General features: G+C 38.6%; 1 protein-coding gene across 1 annotated transcript; it reads left to right on the forward strand.

The window, feature by feature from the left end:
• Positions 1 to 1,242: 1,242 nt before the first annotated feature.
• LOC139715040 (EEF1A lysine methyltransferase 4-like) lies at positions 1,243 to 4,249 on the forward strand (the record flags this gene model as incomplete). The annotated part of the gene is made up of 3 exons (XM_071626666.1): positions 1,243 to 1,399; positions 2,508 to 2,634; positions 3,938 to 4,249. Coding segments are annotated over 3 exons (596 nt in total), but the record flags the coding sequence as incomplete, so codon positions are not given.
• Positions 4,250 to 15,312: the final 11,063 nt, after the last annotated feature.

The raw sequence follows: 15,312 nt of genomic DNA on the forward strand, positions 1-15,312 counted from the left end.
TAAAAAAAAAAAAGTAGTGTTGATCAGTTCTTCATAAGATGAATACCTAGATGCAGGCAGTAATCTTTGATTATGGGGGTGTCATCATCATATTAATTATTATTGCCTACAAAATACTTGAAAAGACTTTGTTTTGTCAAACAGACTAACTTTATGAATTTTGAACTGTTTCAGTGGTAGCCAAACAAAGAAATACATTAAAAAAACACAGTCATTCAAAGTTGTGTGATACTGATGACTGCTATGTACAAAAATCTATCTATACCACAACAAAATAATAAGAAAACAAATTGTAGCCAAACAGAGTTGGGGGGGGGGGGGGGGGGGGTAGGAAGGGAAAGGGGGAGGGAGGAAGAGATCTGACACAATAGATCAACATAAACCAGCAGAGTTTGTATGGGATGAATACTTCCCATAGACTTGTGTGCATTGCATGTTATAGGGCTCACACCCGTAAATATTCCCCATAGGGATGTGTGTTAAAAATCAAATTTCAAAAAATTTTGTTTAGCTGGGAGAAATGAGGTGTTTCAGCTTCACTAACCTGGATAATACCCTTTCATCCATCAAATTTTCAGGGTGGATAATTCAGTTCAAATTCTGTCCAGGGATCTGCAAAGTCAGACTACGAGTTCTTGTCACTCAAAAAATCACCCATTTTCCGTACACATACCCAATGAAATATAGTCCCCTCAAATTCCACCAGAAAAGCTTTCATCTTCCAACCAAAATGCAATTTGTAGAGGAATTCATACTCAATATCTACAGCTATTCAGTTTTTTGCCAAACTACATCATTGATTTTTAATTATTTTTTTTTGTCTTCATTTATTTTGGTATCTTTGGTACGAATTTGTGAAGGGGTCTGGGACATTCCATTGTATTAAACGGGTGTGAGCCCTATATGGGCATGGGGATTTTAGAATGAGAGTGAATGGAAAGGTGCTCTTGTCCTTTTCTTCTTTTGTCACAATGTTTGGACAAGAAACTATTTTTTTTATTTACTTTTTATTTATGTTCCATTTATTTTATTTTTTTACTTGGCCTTAATAGGCTTTAGAACAAAAAAAGAAAGTCTGACGTGTCATGACATCTACTATCTAGATCTGTACACTGCTGGACCCAGTTCCAAAGTGAGAAAACAGTTCTGTACATTGTAGAGCTAGAATGGTCTACGTGTAACTGGTTTACTATATTCTTGTCAAGGCCTCCACACCATTCTTTTCCTCTGCCATAAACACAGGTTGCGGTAACAGTGAGCTGAGTGCAGAGATGTACAGGGATGGCTACCAGAATATCGTTAATGTTGATTTCTCATCTGTGTGTATCGACAACATGAGAGAGAAACACAAGGACTACGCCGGAATGGAATGGCTGGTGATGGACATTACGGATCTCAAGTAAGTCTTTGCAGATGTTCATCCCTCATTTCAAGATTATCACTTCATGTAGACCCAGTATAGTGATATTACATGATTAATGTTCTTCCCCATCAGTTCAGGTTTCATCACATAAGTACTTTCAACAAGTAACAGAACTACAAATTTAAAGATTTCAACTTGTGTATCTAGAATCCAAGCTTATCAGCCACACCACACAGCAGGGATGCCAAGTTCAAAAAAAAATGTATGAATGAGATTTTCATGACTCAACATCTCAGCATGCGAATGTGTGCGCGAGCGAGGGTGTGGGAGGTTTTTTTTTCCCCTGTGGCCCGAGTCCCACGTAAGGAGCTTTTTCAATTTTTAGCTCTTAATATGGTGCGATCAGGTGCATACTTGGGTGACTATAAGACAAAAGGGAAATATGCCGTCATTTGCACTATCACTTTAATCTTTTGAGCTATGCTCATCATATTATAGGCCCAAGTTGCAGACTTCGCCTGATGCGTGAGAAAAATGGGTGCCATGCGTGAGATCGTGAGATGGCCCCTACATGCTTGAGTCTCACGCAGAATGCATGAGACTTGGTAGCTCTGACACAGACACCTTGTCCCTTCTATTGCAAGGAAAAATGGGGGAAGTTCTTTTTAGACACATCTGATTCTGAAAATCTTAAAAAGGGCTATCAAATTTAATTTTTGAGTGAAAATTTCTTGTCATTGTTTGAGGCAACAACACACACACTTTACACAAACAAACAAAAAAATACAGAAAGAATGGAAATAGGAGAAAACAGATTAAATATCATTCAGTAACGGTGTGATGCAGAAAACTTTTCATCAGTTGTAGAGATCAGACAATAGGAGGTTCACTTGGCCTGAAGAAGTCCACAGGAGTGGACGAAAGCTAGCCAGCAAGTCAATAAAGGTTGGTAGAAGCCTGAATTGGTGTGAACTGGCTTATTTGGGAATTGCAATTGCTGAGCAAACCTGGGCTACTAGCCAATTAAAATACATGACATTCAACAGTGACATATTTTGAAGGTTTTGAAGCCAGACTCCAGCAGAAGTCACATGTCATCAAATAAATGTCGTCCTTGTCTGTAACCCCCACATGACTCTTCTAGGTTTCCCGACTCCAGTTTTAACGTTGTCATAGAGAAGGGAACCCTAGATGCACTGGTCGCCAATGAAAAGGATCCCTGGTACATGTCAGATGAAGGACTGCGCACAATGGAGACGACACTCGCAAAGGTAATTTGGGAGGACAGTGAAATTTGATATGACATTCATTCAGTGAATGTTAAAAAACCCATGGTTTATAGTCTTTGATGGGTTTTTACTGTCACTAATAAAGTTAATTGCCAGTTGACTGTTATTCATATGCAACTAAACAGTCAAAATATTGCTCCCTGTAACACAAAGATGGTCAATCCTGTCTATAGCGGCCACCCAAGGGAGTAAGAAAAAGTGGCCATTGTAGACAGGGTCTTTAACATGACTTTTCTATTGGGAGGAATTGAGTTTCTTGACCATATGCAGCAGGTGGCTGCTATAGGCAGGTGGTCGCTATGGCAGGTTTGACTGTATTACGGACATATAAACTTGAAGTTGGCTCAATAGCTATCTTCGACTGAACTTTAAGTTGGCTTTCAATGAGTGTGTCTGCGAGTGCATTGAGAACGAACTTGAAGTTTTCTTGCCTAACTTTCAATAGGCAGTTTTCATAACAGATTTAAATCTTATGCATACCTTTTAATCAGAGGTTGTTCTTGACAACCTGAAAGCTTGTTCGAGTCTTTTCTGACATAGCAGTAAATAATACGTAAACTGGATTCGATTTCATATAAGAATGGCAAGTCAAAATGGAACAGCTTGTCTCTGTGTTCCCGGGAATGAAACATCCATAAATTTGAATACATTATGAAAATGGCTTATTACACTCCAAGCACCCAGGTAGGTACCTGCAAAAATGATATCAAATTATCTTCAGTACTAGTATAAATTGAAAACTGAAAGATTGCACAATTTTTTAATAAACTACTTTTCTGACAAAAATGAAGTCACATTTTTTATTAGATTGAATTCTGAACATCTAATCCTCTCAATTTTTTGTGGACACAAACTTTCTTTTTAGATATCTTTTTATGCCAGGGGAAGTCTATACCATCATTAACTTATAAAGGTTAAAAACAATTGTCACTCATTGTGGTCACTCTACAAACAAATGTACTGAGAATGCTAAATCATGATAGATATATCAGTGTAAACTGCTTTAAGCATATTATGACAGATTGATTGTTAATATTTCGATGTGTCTGACTTTTTGGTAAATTTACAGAAACTGCTCAACTTGTCATTTATCAGTTTATTGCAGTCATTCAAAGCAATTTTCTCCACACTCTAAGGAGGATTTTTACTAATTGCCTTTTGATTGATTAGTGATCGATTTTGGTTTGTGACCTCATACTTAATACTCAGTAGTACATTGTGTTTCTAACTTTCTTTTCACATTTTCTCCTTGGACTCTTTTGAATGGATTTCCCCACCACTTAAGGTGAGCCAGGTGTTGAAGCCTACCGGCCGTTTCATCTCCATCACCTTTTCCCAGCCGCACTTCCGTCGACCACTCTTTGCAAAGAGCGGCCTCAACTGGAGTATCGAGCTGACCCTCCTCGGCGAAGACTTCCACTTCTTCTTCTTCGCCATGCGGAAGGGAGAGCCCCTTGACCCCAAGGACGCAGCCCTGGAGAAGGCGACGCTGGCGAAGAGGGAAGAGCACAAGATGGATCGCCATGACGATGCCCAGATGCAGCGTCTGGCCGAAGATGAAGATGAGGATGCCTTCCTGTTCAAAGTTTTGCTCTGACCAATGCTTCCTCCGCCACTGACTCACATTTCTATCTACCTCCCATACCAGCAGATGGAATGTTGTCTTCCCTCTCTGGTTGCCTTGGAAACACCATTCCAGACATGTACTCCTGTCGTAAGTATATTTCATCCATGTCTTTCAGTGTGCTTTGAAATGTATGGAAGTAATGAGCGAGGTGAGGTGTGTTTAATAGGGTGATTGTTGGCAAGAGGGAAGTGGTTGTATGGTGTAGAGCTGTACTACATGTATGACCATGTCATATACTGGAGCCAGAAGCAATTTGTTTTTATTTGTTTTGTTTTATTACATCTTGTGCAATAGCCAAAGAATGTGACTAAACTTTTATACATTTTTACATTTATATCTTTTTTAAGTAGAGGGATAGTGAAGTTTAGGTGATGAAGACAAATATTGCCTTGTGTTCGCTGTTTTTAAGATTCACAATTCCATGAATCTTGTTTCACAATATACAGAATTTTCACAGAAATGTGCTAAAAGCTTAGTATGTTTTGAGCTTTGTTTAGAAAGGACAGTGTATAAAAACCTATATATAAACCTGCATTCCTATGATATGTTAATGTGTGTGATTTGAAATCATGTCATAAAATTAATCCCTGGTAGTTTTTTGGTGAAAATGACTTTTTTTTTCTATTGCCTGTCATACAGTATATTTTATAGTGTTTCCATTTACATGAATACTGCAGCCGACTCATTCAGAAATTAACAACTCATGAAAATGTTGTCTCCTGTAGCATAAATGCCCTTTATACCATCACGAAAGTGTTAAACCTTTGTACCCAAAATGGATAATGCAAACTGGTAAATTTTTCTCACTCTAAAACTATAATTCTTAAATGCGAAAACAATTTGTGTCATTTTGTTTTGCTAATCCTTGGGCAATATTTTGTACAGGGCAGTGCCATTGTAATGAGGTCATCTGGTCCAGTTGATTAACCTTGTTATATCCAGAGCCTTGTTTTATGCGTAATGTTGAAACACTTTTTAAATGTACACAGTATGAACATCAGCTGCTTTGCAACATAAAGGTGTATCTTTATAGTGCAAATTCGTTGATAATTGAGTTTGAAAGTTTACTCTTTGTTTATTCAGTTTATGGTTGCATAAAGCATGCCTCGGTGGAGCTGGCGCAATATGACAAAAGGGTGTACCTTGACATACGCATGCGGCAGTGCTTACTGCAATTATGTTGTGAATTTTATGGTTTACACAGGAAAGTAGTAATTAATAGGTTCTACCAACCTTTAAAAAAAATGAAAACTAGGCATAGCTTAAAAAGATCTCTCATTTCCATTTATAGCATTGAGGAATGCCATGAATTTGTTCATAGGCAATTCATATTCTAAATGGAAACTGAACTTAAATTTATGAATAGGACTCTTGACTCCAAATCATGTTCTAGCCTTGCATACAATGTACAATGAAGACTTGATGTTATTTGTAGCCTTGGCCTATGCCTAGTCTGCTACCCTAGCACTAGTCCCTGACGTCTTTAGACTGAGAGACCAATTCCTAGTTGAGGGGCCTTGTGTTACGTGTGTGGTAAGTTATGCGGTCTGCAACATACCATGCAGTTAACAAGACCCCTAACATCTCGCATTCAAAGCAAAAATTAATCAGAAAGATATTTAGAGTGCGGAAGATATGTTCATTGCCAACTATAAAAAGGGAATGATCCAGTTAATTAGCATAATCGCACTAAATATTACAAAAGAAATTTAATGCAAATAAGAAGTGTACGGGGTCTTGAAAATTATATGGAAACAATATGAAAATTCCACATTGGTGGACTAAAAGTACCAAACCTTTCAAATCTTACAAGTTACAGTAACTAAAAACTTGGCAAATCTATCCAAAGTCCCTATGGCCGGCGAAGGTTGTCTGGCTGTTGATTGCCTCAACGCACTTATCCCAAATCTTCTTCACCGGCTCTCCTCCCGCTGGACAAATCGAGAAGACTCTGCGTTCGATAGCCGCAATGCGTTCCTGATCCATTGCCAGATTTTTCCTACCTCGCACGTTTCTGTCAATCCGCTCCTCAAGCAGAAACAGAAGATTCACAAGCCGTCTGGCTACGTCCTCGTGGTAGGAAGCCAAATAATGGCAGTATTTGTTCGATCACAACCTTCTTTAGGTTTGCATAGAAACAAGAAAATACTTTCCCAATTTGTTAAAAATGACATACGTAAATACCTTAAAAGTTGATAATAATAAATACCTAAAGTTAAAATAGTAAGGGTTTTTTTTTTTTTTTTTGGCTGTAGTTGGCAAGAACAATATGTCTGCTACACATTTCAATAATGAATGTGAACAAGAAGTTTATCATTACTTTAAAAAAAATATTTACAAAATATTGTGCATTTTTACAAATTAAGTTAGTCAAAATGCACACTAGTCACATGCTGTTCATGTCGATAAAAAATTCCATGTGAGAATTTACCAGATAAAGTATGAGCTACAAGTAATGGGGGACATATAGAACATGCTAAGATGCACTTGATACCACATTCAGCATATGGTTTTGATAGTAAGAGAGAATAAAAGAAACAAAATATATAAATTTTAATATTCATGATTAACTAGTTGTGAAACCAGCTACTGAAAATGGGCATTGTGCCCTATTACACATGTACATGTATATTATCTTTTAACAAAAAATGGTACAAAATTTAGTAATCGTAATCATTAATTTACTATCATACATGAACTATCTCAATATTTTTGAGAATATAAGTATCATAAAATACATTCTATTGACTGTATGTAACCAGCTAGCCTAATACTATTACCTTTCTAGTCTTAAATCCAATAAAAATGAGAAAGTGGAAATTAATAGTTTTTTGTTTTTGTTTTAGTTTTTTGTTTTTTTAAGTAGAACTCTAGACACTAAAGTGAAAATCATAGAAAATGAGACAAAACAATTTGAGTAGGCCTACCATTATACTATATATTCACTAGTAAGACGTGATTACCAGGAAATTCAAATTAAAAAAAAAAAATCCCATACATGTGGTACTCACCCGCTGCTAGGGAGAAACTAAACCCTGTGGCCAGACCGGCCAATGTGTTTAGGGCTGCAGTTTTCCCGCTGGAGACTGTAGGATTGCTCTCTACCAAGAAAGTGGGTGTCTCAAAATTGGGGGTGAGGACATACCTGACACAACTTCCTCCACTAAGAAGTGGGAGAGAAGAAGTTCATCTTCATCAAGTTCAGGGGGCGGGGGCCCTCCACCAGTCTTCTGTTTATCCCGTCGCCTTCTCGCCATTTTCATTTTGTCTTCTGACTTCATTGAAGAAAACGTCTTCCTTAAAGGTCCAGTTTACTTTTAGGAGGAGTGATTTTAAAAATGTTCCAAGATATCACATTTGAAGCATATGTGTAGATCTATTGTATCACAAAACATACCACCATATAAAATTTTCGCAATATAGCCCAAAATATAAGGTGATATCAGTATTTTTCTCCATAAACCGTAACTGTAGATGATTTAGTGTGAAAGCATTCTTATTATAACTATTGTTCACATTTTGTGTATTTAACAATACTTAACATCGATTATACGGATTGAAATTTTTACAGTGGTTGTTTCTATCCCTAACTCGCATTTTAGAACTATTTAAAAATCACTAATGCTTTGTTTTTGTTTCATCTGCAAGTGGTAAATTATGCATTTAATATGTATGTTGTCCGGATGTTTCCATTGACAAGGCTTACAGCAGTTGCTATCACAGTCCACGCCCTTTCTTTCATTTGGGCTATCAAGACGGGAGATGGCAACCCATCTGTGATGTCTTTCAGATGAATTAAACTATAAAGATATTCATTTCTAGTGTTGGGACAAAATATCTGTTTTGGGTACTCTTTACGATTTGGGGCTGTGTACCACAGGTAAATGTGTTATTTTGCAAAAGATGCTTTAGCAGTTCTTTATATTCTTGATAAAAAAGTGTCATAAAATACATTCTATGGACTGTATGTAACTAGCTAGCCTAAAGCTATTACCTTTCTAGTCTTAAAGGACAAGTTCACCTTCATAAACATAAGGATTGAGAGAATGCAACAATATTAGTAGAACACATCAGTGAAAGTTTGAGAAAAATTGGACAATCGATGCAAAAGTTATGAATTTTTAAAATTTTTGTGTTGGAACCGCTGGATGAGGAGACTACTACAGCTTGTGAGTCATATGCGTACAACAGTATAAAGAAAATGTAAAGAAAATTCAACATATTTTCACTTTTTTCGCATAATAAAAGAGCACTTGACTTGACTCTTTCTAAAGGCAGGGGGAATAATATTACCCATAACATTTGTCGGTAACGAGTCGGGGGAATGTGTACTTTTTGCAAAAGATGAAATTTTGTGAAATTCTCTTTATATTTTCCTTATATTGTTGTACGCATGTGACATCTAAGTTATTCACACACTGCAGTAGTCTTCTCATCCAGCGGTTACTGCACAAAAACTTCAAAAATTCATAACTTTTGAACGGATTGTCCGATTTTCCTCAAACTTTCAGTGATGTGTTCTACTAATATTGCTACATTCTCTCAATCCTTATGTTAATGAAGGTGAACTTGTCCTTTAAATCCAATAAAAGTGAGAAAGTGGACATTAGTATTCTTTTAAGCTAACTCTTAGACACTAAAGTGAAAATCCAATCATAGACAATGAGACAAATAATTTGAGTAAGCCTACCATTATATTACTAGTATGACATGATTGCCGGAAAAATACAAATTAAACAAAATCTCATACATGTACTCACCCCCTGCGAGGGAGAAACTAAATCCTGTGGCCAGACCGGCCAATGTGTTGAGGGCGGCAGTTTTCCCGCTGGAGACTGTAGGATTGCTCTCTACCAAGAAAGTGGGTGTCTCAAATTTTGGGGATGAGGACACACCTGACACAACTTCCTCCACTAAGAAGTGGGAGAGAAGAAGTTCATCTTCGTCAAGTTCAGCGGGCGGGGGCCCTCCACCAGTCTTCTGTTTATCCCGTCGCCTTCTCGCCATTTTCATTTTGACTTCTGACTTCATTGAAGAAAACCTCTTCCTTAATTTGTCTGTTGTCCGGATGTTTCCATTGACAAGTCTTACAGCAGTTGCTATCACAGTCCACGCCCTTTCTTTCATTTGGGCTATCAAGACGGGAGATGGCAACCCATCTGTGATGTCTTTCAGATGAATTAAACTATAAAGATATTCATTTCTAGTGTTGGGACAAAATATCTGTTTTGGGTACTCTTTACGATTTGGGGCTGTGTACCACAGGCAAATGTGTTATTTTGCAAGAGATGCTTTAGCATTTCTTTATATTCTTGATAAAAAATTGTCATAAAATACATTCTATGGACTGTATGTAACTAGCTAGCCTAAAGCTATTACCTTTCTAGTCTTAAATCCAATAAAAGTGAGAAAGTGGACATTAGTATTCTTTTAAGTAGAACTCTTAGACACTAAAGTGAAAATCCAATCATAGACAATGAGACAAATAATTTGAGTAAGCCTACCATTATATTACTAGTATGACATGATTGCCGGAAAAATACAAATTAAACAAAATCTCATACATGTACTCACCCCCTGCGAGGGAGAAACTAAATCCTGTGGCCAGACCGGCCGATGTGTTTAGGGCTGCAGTTTTCCCGCTGGAGACTGTAGGATTGCTCTCTACCAAGAAAGTGGGTGTCTCAAAATTGGGGATGAGGACACACATGACACAACTTCCTCCACTAAGAAGTGGGAGAGAAGAAGTTCATCTTCGTCCAGTTCAGGGGGCGGGGGCCCTCCACCAGTCTTCTGTTTATCCCGTCACCTTCTTGCCATTTTCATTTTGACTTGTGACTTCATTGAAGAAAACCTCTTCCTTAATTTGTCTGTTGTCCAGATGTTTCCATTGACAAGTCTTACAGCAGGTGCTATCACAGTCCACGCCCTTTCTTTCATTTGGGCTATCAAGACGGGAGATGGCAACCCATCTGTGATGTCTTTCGGATGAATTAAACTAAAGATATTCATTTCTAGTGTTGGGACAAAATATCTGTTTTGGGTACTCTTTACGATTTGGGGCTGTGTACCACAGGCAAATGTGTTATTTTGCAAGAGATGCTTTAGCAGTTCTTTATATTCTTGATAAAAAAGTGTCATAAAATACATTCTATGGACTGTATGTAACTAGCTAGCCTAAAGCTATTACCTTTCTAGTCTTAAATCCAATTAAAATGAGAAAGTGGACATTAGTATTTGGGCAATCCCGTAAATGTGACAACCTCGGGGTGAAATGTCAAAACTCATAGGCTAAACCTAAATTGCACCTCATTTGAAAGCTGAGACAATGAATTGTCCAAATTTGTGACTTTCAATTAGGTATAACGAAGGTCAAGGTCATCATGCCTCAGTTTATTGAGACATTTCAGATAATTGTATATTTTTAAACACAAGGTATACCTGATATTTTTTCTGTATTTCCAGAACTGACTTCATGGAATTGTTTCTTTGTTTATGGTAAAAGTAGACTGGCGTAGACTGGATGTCGATAGCTGGCTGCTCGAGGTAGCGTCTCAAGTCATCTTCCGCTCTCTGCCTGATTGAGACATCCGCTCAAGCTTCTTCCTCATCACTGGTTCCTGCGGCCAAAATCCCTTCCATGAGTGCATTTCGTCTCACAGGTGAAACTTCATGGGTGCGGTCATTGTCACCTCTCACTTACGGAGGTATCTCCTCATCTGAGGAGCTGAGGAGGTCGGCAACGTTGACTTCGCCTCGGCCGTCACTTGGCTCATCCTCTGCGTCCACGCAGTATTCTTGCGTTTCGTCATCATCCCCTTCGGTAGCGTCCTGTCTTCGATTTGCCGCTGCATCTTCCCGCCCGGTATCCCTTATTAGGGCAATACGTTCTGTGGCATCCAATACTGCCTGCACCGTTCGATCTCTCCTCTCGCGTGGAATGAATTTCTTCTTGTAGCTACAACAATGAAATGTAAAATGAGAGAGGAAACTATAAATACCGAAATTCAGCTATTACAAGTACAGTCAACCTCGCGTAAGTCGACATAATCGGAACTGAGAAAAACATGTCGACTTACGCGAAAGTCGACTTACGCGTATGTCGACATTTTGTCGACTTATAAATGAAAACTAATTTCTCCTATACAGAGTGAGATCACGATGCAGATCGCTACCCAAATCTTACTGCTTTTGCCGCCGAAACATACCTACTGACATTAAGAACAATAATACATTATGTTTTAGTTCATGCATAAATCTCGCGTGGATTAGTAACGACAACGCACAATTCCCAAATCTCTACAGAGATTTTGAGAGAGCGGGATCAAAAACCTGGGCCCGTTTCTTGACACTGTACGTTTTAAATTTGATATGAAAAATCAAACTCATATTCCCCAAATTGCATGCAACTTTGCGATTTAAATTCAAATGCGTTGATGCGAATATATGCATGTGAATTTGTATGATTCTGTCGAGATAACTTTTCAGTGCCGACTGAGTTGAAATATGATGTACGATTTTCCTTGCCTAAGTCGCCATATTTGTTTTGCTTAAATTTCTATTGCCATACTCTGAAAATGAATTGTTCTCGCGCTCCGATTCGCAACAAAGCATTTATCTTCATTGACACAAACTACCGATTTACATCAAACCCTTATTGCTCAAACATGTGATTCAAAAAACCTGATGCAAAATGTTTAAATGACATAAACTCCTATAATCATTTTATTTTTCAGAGCTTAAACATGGAACAAAGGAAGCGCTCTTGACTTTGTGTATTTGCAAGATAATCAAAATCCACTTAAACGAAATACTAAAACTAATTCTACTGTGAATTTTGGTGTAGTTTGGCAGTGTCATGTATTAATGCATGTGATTTGTTGTGTTGCTCTGCGATGGATAGAGCTACGGAGTAGTATGAGGTAGTAATTTAAAGCTTAGGAAGTAGGTGTCAACATGACGTCACTAAAAAAGTAAAGAAAACAAGGCGAGAACATGCAAATGATGTAATGAATATTTATTAGGTTTGTATAGAAACAAGAAAATACTTTCCCAGCTGCTCCTGCCGGTGTTTCCACGTCTTGTACTTTTGGCCCTCCCTTGGGCCGACAAATTTCTTCCTGCCAGCAGATGTGGTCGTGCTGGCAGGCCTGCCGGCAGGATAGGCATAGAGCCACTGGCATTACTGGTAGGCTCTTGTTTTTCGGCTCCACGGTTGGTGGGGGCCAGAAAGGGAGGTGGGGGTTCAGTCTGGATGGAGGATAAGATGGGGCTTCCCAGCAGGTATGCTAAGCCCACCTCCATGTCTAGGTCACTGCCCCAGGCACCCTCCCGGGCAGGATTGGCCTCCTCCTCTTTGTGTTGTGATCAGGCAATGCAAGCTTTGTTAGGCAACGGAGATCAGCTGATGAGGCTGAGCACAGATGGAATTCTGAAAAGAAACAACATCGTCCTCCAAACAAAATGCCTCTGATAAGCATTTCTTTGCTGTCTGGAAGTCGTCATTTTCAGAATCAAAGAGGCTATGCCAAAAAAAAGAGGGGTATCCCCCAGATGCTGGGGTAGAATTTGTGCAAATTTAGTCTTGTCGTTGTCATAAGCAGTGCGTGCTGAAACCTCAAATTGCGGACACCACTGAGTAAAGTCAGAGCGACCATCCCCAGCAAATTGAGGAGGAAATATGCAGGAGATGAAGGAGGATGAGGAATGAGATCGAGAAGAAGATGGACTGTCAGAATTGGAGGTCATAGTGACAAACAGTGAACTTGATAAAATGTATGCAGAAAAACAATAATGAATAACGAAATCAAAAATTCACAACGCACCCAATCAGCACCAAGGACAGAGAGCAAAAGGAAAAAAAAAAAATCAGTGTAGGAAAATGCAATATATAATGCAGAATGGTAACAGCAATAACAGCATTGTTTCTCATGAGAGTCAGAGCCTAGAGGTACCAGGAGAAATCAAATGAAATGTCATTCAACAGAACTCGGCATTCTTAGGACATCGGACAGGTGCTGGACAATTAGAATGAATCAGTCTCTGAATCAGAGGACTCTTCTGCTGAACCATCACGTTCTAACCCCAGAAGAACAAGAGAGTTTTCAAGTTCAGCTCTCTCTGCACGATAGTCATCTTCTTGAGCAGCTTCATCCACTACAGACTCTACTCCAATGTTGGTCACAGGATTCTGAAAGATACCACAGTCCCTGTTACGAATTTCTGGTCCGTCGGTCTGCACCTGCAAGAAATTAATGAATAATACTATTTTGGGGTTAGTGTCACTGTAGAAGCCAAAGGCCTGGCCATGTAAACCAGCAGTACAAATATCATGTCTTTTATTAATTAATGATTCTTGAAAATTTATTAGGTACAGTGTGTAGATGACACTCCTGGTGCTTACATTTTTTTCATTTACTTTTTACGCAGCTGTTTTTGTAAAAAACTTGAATATCACAAGTATGATAGAAAAAATGTAGCTCATATAATTATTGTGTTCTCTGAGACCATCCTTTTTGATATTCAAACAAAGCTTACTTTATAGTTTATACAACTATTAAGGCGAGAGATCTTGACAATTTCACCTTAAAGGAGAAGTCCAGGCCAAGAATAAATAATTTAATCAGAAAGAGAAAAAAATCTAAACAAAATGGTGCAAAAATGATGAAAATCAGCCCAGAAGTAAAGATGACATACGATATTTTGAAATTTGCCCATGTGTTCGGAAAACATTTCTTGACTAGTCCTTATGAATATTAAATAGGGTGAGGTTATGATTTCATACCCTAACAAATTTCTACACATTTGATTACAGGAATATACTTTTACCTGCATCTGCCCAAAAATGACATTTTTCACATTTTCATGTATCATATGTGTGAAAAATTGTGAGGGTATGACATCATCACTTCTGTCAGATGAATATTCATCATAGGTACTGGTCAAGAAGTGGTTTCCAAAAATTTTGGAAACTTCAAAAACTTCCTCTTTTATTATCCATTTTTTAATGATTTCTGTACCAATTTTGTAAGGAAAATTTCCCTTAAAAAAATTGAAATGGTGACAATTTTGGTCTGGATTTGCCCTTAACTGTATAAATCATCCTCCCTATATATGTAATTATCATGCACATTACATACACATGTACGGTAAGCTGGGGGGGGGGGGGGAGCATTGGACAATTAAAAAAAAAGAGAGATTGTTTCACTTGCTTTTTAGCTCACTTGAGCCTTCGGCTCAAGTGAGCTATTGCGATCGCTCTTCATCCGGCGTCCGGTGTCTGGCGTCCGTAAACTTTTTACATTTTCATCTTCTTCTTGAAAACCCCTTGACCGATTTTCACCAAACTTGGCAGGTACTATCCCTAGGGGGGATAGGATCTCAATTTGTTCAGTGGGCACCATACCCTACCTGGGGGGGGGGGGGGGGCAGAGGGGCCCAAACCCTCCAAAATGAAGGAATCCTAAAAAATCTTCTTCTCTAGAACCAGAAATGATAGAGCTAAGTTAATACTATGAATTAGTACATTGATGACTGAAGTTTCAAGTTTGTTCATGGCGGAATCAGGGGTGCCCCCCTTGGGACCCAGGGGAGGAGTCCTAAATTTTCATATTTTTCTTGAAAATGCCATCATGAATTTTCACCAAAGTTGGCAGGTAGCATCCCTAGGGGGGATAGAATCTCATTCCCATCAAATGGGCACCATGCCCCACCTGGGATGCCCCAACTGGGGGGCCCCCAGGGGGCCTAAATTTGGACCGGATTTGTAAATTTTCATCTTTTCTTGAAAACCCTATCACAAATTTTCACCAAACTAGGTAGGTAGCATCCCTAGGTGGATAGACTCTCAATTCCATCAAATGGGCACCATGCCTCACCTGGGGGGGGGGGGGGGGGGGGGGGGTGCCAGGGGGCCTAAATTTGAACCAAAATTGTAAATTTTTATCTTTTTCTTGAAAACCCTATCTCAAATTTTCACCAAACTTGGCAGGTACCGTAGCATCCCTAAAGGGAAAGAATCACAGTTCCATCAA

This window comes from Diadema antillarum, unplaced genomic scaffold (genome assembly GCF_040938485.1).
Source record: "Diadema antillarum isolate AM-2024a unplaced genomic scaffold, OU_Dant_1.0 seq00002669_RagTag, whole genome shotgun sequence".
In the NCBI taxonomy this organism is placed as follows: Eukaryota; Metazoa; Echinodermata; class Echinoidea; order Diadematoida; family Diadematidae; genus Diadema; species Diadema antillarum.